This window comes from Nanorana parkeri, unplaced genomic scaffold, assembly GCF_000935625.1.
Source record: "Nanorana parkeri isolate BGI_ZX_2015 unplaced genomic scaffold, ASM93562v1 scaffold3695, whole genome shotgun sequence".
Taxonomy (NCBI): Eukaryota; Metazoa; Chordata; class Amphibia; order Anura; family Dicroglossidae; genus Nanorana; species Nanorana parkeri.
In genome coordinates this window covers 26,057-31,874 of record NW_017309963.1, presented here as the reverse complement: position 1 = coordinate 31,874, position 5,818 = coordinate 26,057, and the positions used below count along the sequence as shown (strand labels likewise).

The 5,818-nt window shown below is 55.4% G+C and overlaps 1 protein-coding gene across 1 annotated transcript in view; it reads right to left on the bottom strand.

Annotated features, from left to right (window-relative positions):
• Nucleotides 1–210: 210 nt before the first annotated feature.
• ARMC5 (armadillo repeat containing 5) overlaps nucleotides 211–5,818 on the bottom strand; it is a gene marked incomplete at its 5' end in the record, with an annotated part of 31,500 nt that continues 25,892 nt past the window's right edge. Inside the window, 2 exons of the mRNA XM_018575250.1 lie at nucleotides 211–979; nucleotides 5,411–5,545. Of these exons, the coding sequence (XP_018430752.1) occupies nucleotides 211–979; nucleotides 5,411–5,545 (904 nt within the window). The remainder of the gene's footprint in view (nucleotides 980–5,410; nucleotides 5,546–5,818) is intronic.

Here is a 5,818-nt window from a genome sequence, read left to right as displayed (position 1 = left end):
GAGGGGGGCAGGGCATGGGCTGAGGGGGTAAGAGGGGGACGGCATGGGCTGAAGGGGTAAGAGGGGCACGGCATGGGCTGAAGGGGTAAGAGGGGCACGGCATGGGCTGAAGGGGTAAGAGGGGCACAGCCTGGCATGGCTGATCTATGGCATACAAAGTGGCGGTCTGGGAAGGCACGGGCGGGATACTGCGCTGTGATCAGGACGTGTTCAGTCTCTCCCTTGAAGCACATGCTGGAGATGTTGGCAGAGCTGCCGCTTGTCTTGCGCTCTTTCACATAGCTGATGGAGGGTACGTGCCCGTCTGCGGGGTGGGTGCCGTCTTTGCAGGAGGTACAGACAACAATCTCTCCTTAGCTGGGCACTCTCATGCACCTCGGCAAAGGTATAAATGGCGGGCAGGCTGTCCAGGGTCAGCAGAGCGTCGCGCACGGTGGTCTCCAGCACACACTGTAGGTCAGGTAAGATGAATCGTCCCGCTGCGGCCAATGTTGAGGCCAGAGGCGATTGGTCCAGCTCTTGGTCTGGTACTACGTCCCGCAATCTCTGCAACGCAGGGCACGATGAATCTTGGGAGCAGCCATGAAGATAATGTAGCAAGGGTAGGAAGGCGCAGAGAGGAACCTCTCGCACATGTACCTCGCGTTGTTGGGACTCCGCGTATCCGCCTTGTAACATCGCACGGAAAACCTCACAACTTGTAGAAACCAAATCTCGCCGACCTTCCAGCCGTTCGCCCCCGTCCAGTACAAACACAACATCCCCCCCTCTGCCCTGAGAGCAAAGTTCCAGGTAACGGCAGGCGGGGGCAATTAGAGGGCAGCTTTCGGGGAGTGGCGGTGAAGCGTGAGGTGCGAGTATAGAGGACAGACATTCGGAAGCATGGAAAACGTATTCGGGTTCCACCGAGACCATCAACGGCTCCAACACGAGACCAATGGCTCCGCCCAGCAGGTTCTGGCGCTGAGGAGAATCCTTCCTACAACAGACAGATATCAGACCAAGAAGAGACAACAACCCCCCCAAATGTAAGACCGGCCAATGAGAGCCACAGAAACAACCCGACAAGACCGCCCCCTCAGGTATAACACGTGAACACGCACACCAGAGGAACACGCCAGTCATACATGTCCAGCCAATCAAACAGAATACTCCAGAAAAACAAGAGACTCGGGCACGAGATGCCCCATCTATAGGCTACTCTAATACCCCATCTATAGGCTACGCTAATACCCCATCTATAGGCTACGCTAATACCCCATCTATAGGTTACTCTAATACCCCATCTATAGGTTACTCTAATACCCCATCTATAGGCTACGCTAATACCCCATCTATAGGCTACGCTAATACCCCATCTATAGGCTACGCTAATACCCCATCTATAGGCTACGCTAATACCCCATCTATAGGCTACGCTAATACCCCATCTATAGGCTACGCTAATACCCCATCTATAGGCTACGCTAATACCCCATCTATAGGCTACGCTAATACCCCATCTATAGGCTACGCTAATACCCCATCTATAGGCTACGCTAATACCCCATCTATAGGCTACGCTAATACCCCATCTATAGGCTACGCTAATACCCCATCTATAGGCCACGCTAATCCCCCATCTATAGGCTATTCTAATACCCCATCTATAGGTTACTCTAATACCCCATCTATAGGCTACTCTAATACCCCATCTATAGGCTACTCTAATACCCCATCTATAGGCTACGCTAATACCCCATCTATAGGCTACGCTAATACCCCATCTATAGGCTACGCTAATACCCCATCTATAGGCTACGCTAATACCCCATCTATAGGCTACGCTAATACCCCATCTATAGGCTACGCTAATACCCCATCTATAGGCTACGCTAATACCCCATCTATAGGCTACGCTAATACCCCATCTATAGGCTACGCTAATACCCCATCTATAGGCTACGCTAATACCCCATCTATAGGCTACGCTAATACCCCATCTATAGGCTACGCTAATACCCCATCTATAGGCTACGCTAATACCCCATCTATAGGCTACGCTAATACCCCATCTATAGGCTACGCTAATACCCCATCTATAGGCTACGCTAATACCCCATCTATAGGCTACGCTAATACCCCATCTATAGGCTACGCTAATACCCCATCTATAGGCTACGCTAATACCCCATCTATAGGCTACGCTAACACCCCATCTATAGGCTACGCTAACACCCCATCTATAGGCTACGCTAATACCCCCATCTATAGGCTATTCTAATACCCCATCTATAGGCTACGCTAATACCCCATCTATAGGCTACGCTAATACCCCATCTATAGGCTACGCTAATACCCCATCTATAGGCTACGCTAATACCCCATCTATAGGCTACGCTAACACCCCATCTATAGGCTACGCTAATACCCCATCTATAGGCTACGCTAATACCCCATCTATAGGCTACGCTAATACCCCATCTATAGGCTACGCTAATACCCCATCTATAGGCTACGCTAATACCCCATCTATAGGCTACGCTAACACCCCATCTATAGGCTACGCTAACACCCCATCTATAGGCTACGCTAACACCCCATCTATAGGCTACGCTAATACCCCATCTATAATGTAGCACAGACATAGTGGAACACAGACGTGTATGGGGACAAGTGATGGTATATAGGACATTATATGTCTAATCTCGTACTAATAGGAGTCCAGTGAGGGAATTCCCAAGCAGTCGGGTTACACTGCCAGCTACAGGAGGAATGGACACTAGCAAACCGCACGCCAGCCACTGTATATCCCCTCTACCCAGCATGCCTCAGTTCTCTGCCAATGTTCTAGGACCCCTTCTGTCCTTGTGTGGCCCTCAATGGACTCCAAGACATTGATGTTACAGTCACTATAAAACTTTCATGTTTATCCATTGAGGGCCACAGCAATTCTGAAAGTCAGGATGGCCAGCAGCAGTCCAACCGAGGACTGGTTACGCAGGGCAGAGGAGGGGGTTACTCTGGGCAGAGGAGGGGGTTACTCAGGGCAGAGGAGGGGGTTACGCAGGGCAGAGGAGGGGGTTACGCTGGGCAGAGGAGGGGTTACGCTGGGCAGAGGAGGGGTTACGCTGGGCAGAGGAGGGGTTACGCTGGGCAGAGGAGGGGTTACGCTGGGCAGAGGAGGGGTTACGCTGGGCAGAGGAGGGGTTACGCTGGGCAGAGGAGGGGTTACGCTGGGCAGAGGAGGGGTTACGCTGGGCAGAGGAGGGGTTACGCTGGGCAGAGGAGGGGTTACGCTGGGCAGAGGAGGGGTTACGCTGGGCAGAGGAGGGGTTACGCTGGGCAGAGGAGGGGTTACGCTGGGCAGAGGAGGGGTTACGCTGGGCAGAGGAGGGGTTACGCTGGGCAGAGGAGGGGTTACGCTGGGCAGAGGAGGGGTTACGCTGGGCAGAGGAGGGGTTACGCTGGGCAGAGGAGGGGTTACGCTGGGCAGAGGAGGGGTTACGCTGGGCAGAGGAGGGGTTACGCTGGGCAGAGGAGGGGTTACGCTGGGCAGAGGAGGGGTTACGCTGGGCAGAGGAGGGGTTACGCTGGGCAGAGGAGGGGTTACGCTGGGCAGAGGAGGGGTTACGCTGGGCAGAGGAGGGGTTACGCTGGGCAGAGGAGGGGTTACGCTGGGCAGAGGAGGGGTTACGCTGGGCAGAGGAGGGGTTACGCTGGGCAGAGGAGGGGTTACGCTGGGCAGAGGAGGGGTTACGCTGGGCAGAGGAGGGGTTACGCTGGGCAGAGGAGGGGTTACGCTGGGCAGAGGAGGGGTTACGCTGGGCAGAGGAGGGGTTACGCTGGGCAGAGGAGGGGTTACGCTGGGCAGAGGAGGGGTTACGCTGGGCAGAGGAGGGGTTACGCTGGGCAGAGGAGGGGTTACGCTGGGCAGAGGAGGGGTTACGCTGGGCAGAGGAGGGGTTACGCTGGGCAGAGGAGGGGTTACGCTGGGCAGAGGAGGGGTTACGCTGGGCAGAGGAGGGGTTACGCTGGGCAGAGGAGGGGTTACGCTGGGCAGAGGAGGGGTTACGCTGGGCAGAGGAGGGGTTACGCTGGGCAGAGGAGGGGTTACGCTGGGCAGAGGAGGGGTTACGCTGGGCAGAGGAGGGGTTACGCTGGGCAGAGGAGGGGTTACGCTGGGCAGAGGAGGGGTTACGCTGGGCAGAGGAGGGGTTACGCTGGGCAGAGGAGGGGTTACGCTGGGCAGAGGAGGGGTTACGCTGGGCAGAGGAGGGGTTACGCTGGGCAGAGGAGGGGTTACGCTGGGCAGAGGAGGGGTTACGCTGGGCAGAGGAGGGGTTACGCTGGGCAGAGGAGGGGTTACGCTGGGCAGAGGAGGGGTTACGCTGGGCAGAGGAGGGGTTACGCTGGGCAGAGGAGGGGTTACGCTGGGCAGAGGAGGGGTTACGCTGGGCAGAGGAGGGGTTACGCTGGGCAGAGGAGGGGTTACGCTGGGCAGAGGAGGGGTTACGCTGGGCAGAGGAGGGGTTACGCTGGGCAGAGGAGGGGTTACGCTGGGCAGAGGAGGGGTTACGCTGGGCAGAGGAGGGGTTACGCTGGGCAGAGGAGGGGTTACGCTGGGCAGAGGAGGGGTTACGCTGGGCAGAGGAGGGGTTACGCTGGGCAGAGGAGGGGTTACGCTGGGCAGAGGAGGGGTTACGCTGGGCAGAGGAGGGGTTACGCTGGGCAGAGGAGGGGTTACGCTGGGCAGAGGAGGGGGTTACGCTGGGCAGAGGAGGGGTTACGCTGGGCTGGCTTACAACCCTCCTGTACAAATCAGAAAACATCCATTATAATCTGACTCTGAATTCCTAGATCCCTCAAAGTACAAACTGAGGAATTGACATACACGGCCTTCATCCTCATCATCCACTATTAAAGTGACACTAAATTCTGGCGTTAAATCTTAAAAATCCCTTCAAGTCCCCGAACTCTGAGCAACAATGTATCTGATTTGTGTATCACTCGGATCCTCCAATTATCTCTGACAATGTCCTTCCCTCTGGAGGGTGACTACGTCTGTTCCCCATGGTCCCTGTGTGTTGTAAAGTAGTCACCGCTCCAAGCTCTGCCCCCCAGGATGGACTACAATCTCAATACAAATCAGTAAACTAAACCTGAGATTGTAGTCCACCCTGGGGGGCGGAGCTTGGAGCGGTGACTACAACACACAGGGACCATGGGGAACAGACGTAGCCCCCCTCCAGAAGGAAGGACGGAGATGATTGGAGGATCTCCAGCCGAGTGACACATAAGAGACATTGATGAGTTCGGGGACTCGGAGGGATTTTTAAGTTTCGTGTCACTGTAAGGACCCGTGTGAGATATCGGAGGAGATAAGAGGGACGGTTACACGAGAGTTATGAAACATGACACGCGGTCTCACCTGTAAATAAATGGCAGGCAGAGGGCGCACTGCTGCCGGTCACTCGGAATACCCGACACCAACATGTGAGTGATCAGTCCCACGCCAAAGGGGGATTCCGCCTGGATGCAAAGATTGCGCAGCAGAATGTGACCTGCAGGATGGAAAACACAGCTCACATGACCCGCAGGATGGAAAACACAGCTCACATGACCCGCAGGATGGAAAACACAGCTCACATGACCCGCAGGATGGAAAACACAGCTCACATGACCCGCAGGATGGAAAACACACACAGCTCACATGACCCGCAGGATGGAAAACACACAGCTCACATGACCCGCAGGATGGAAAACACACACAGCTCACATGACCCGCAGGATGGAAAACACACAAAGCTCACATGACCCGCAGGATGGAAAACACACA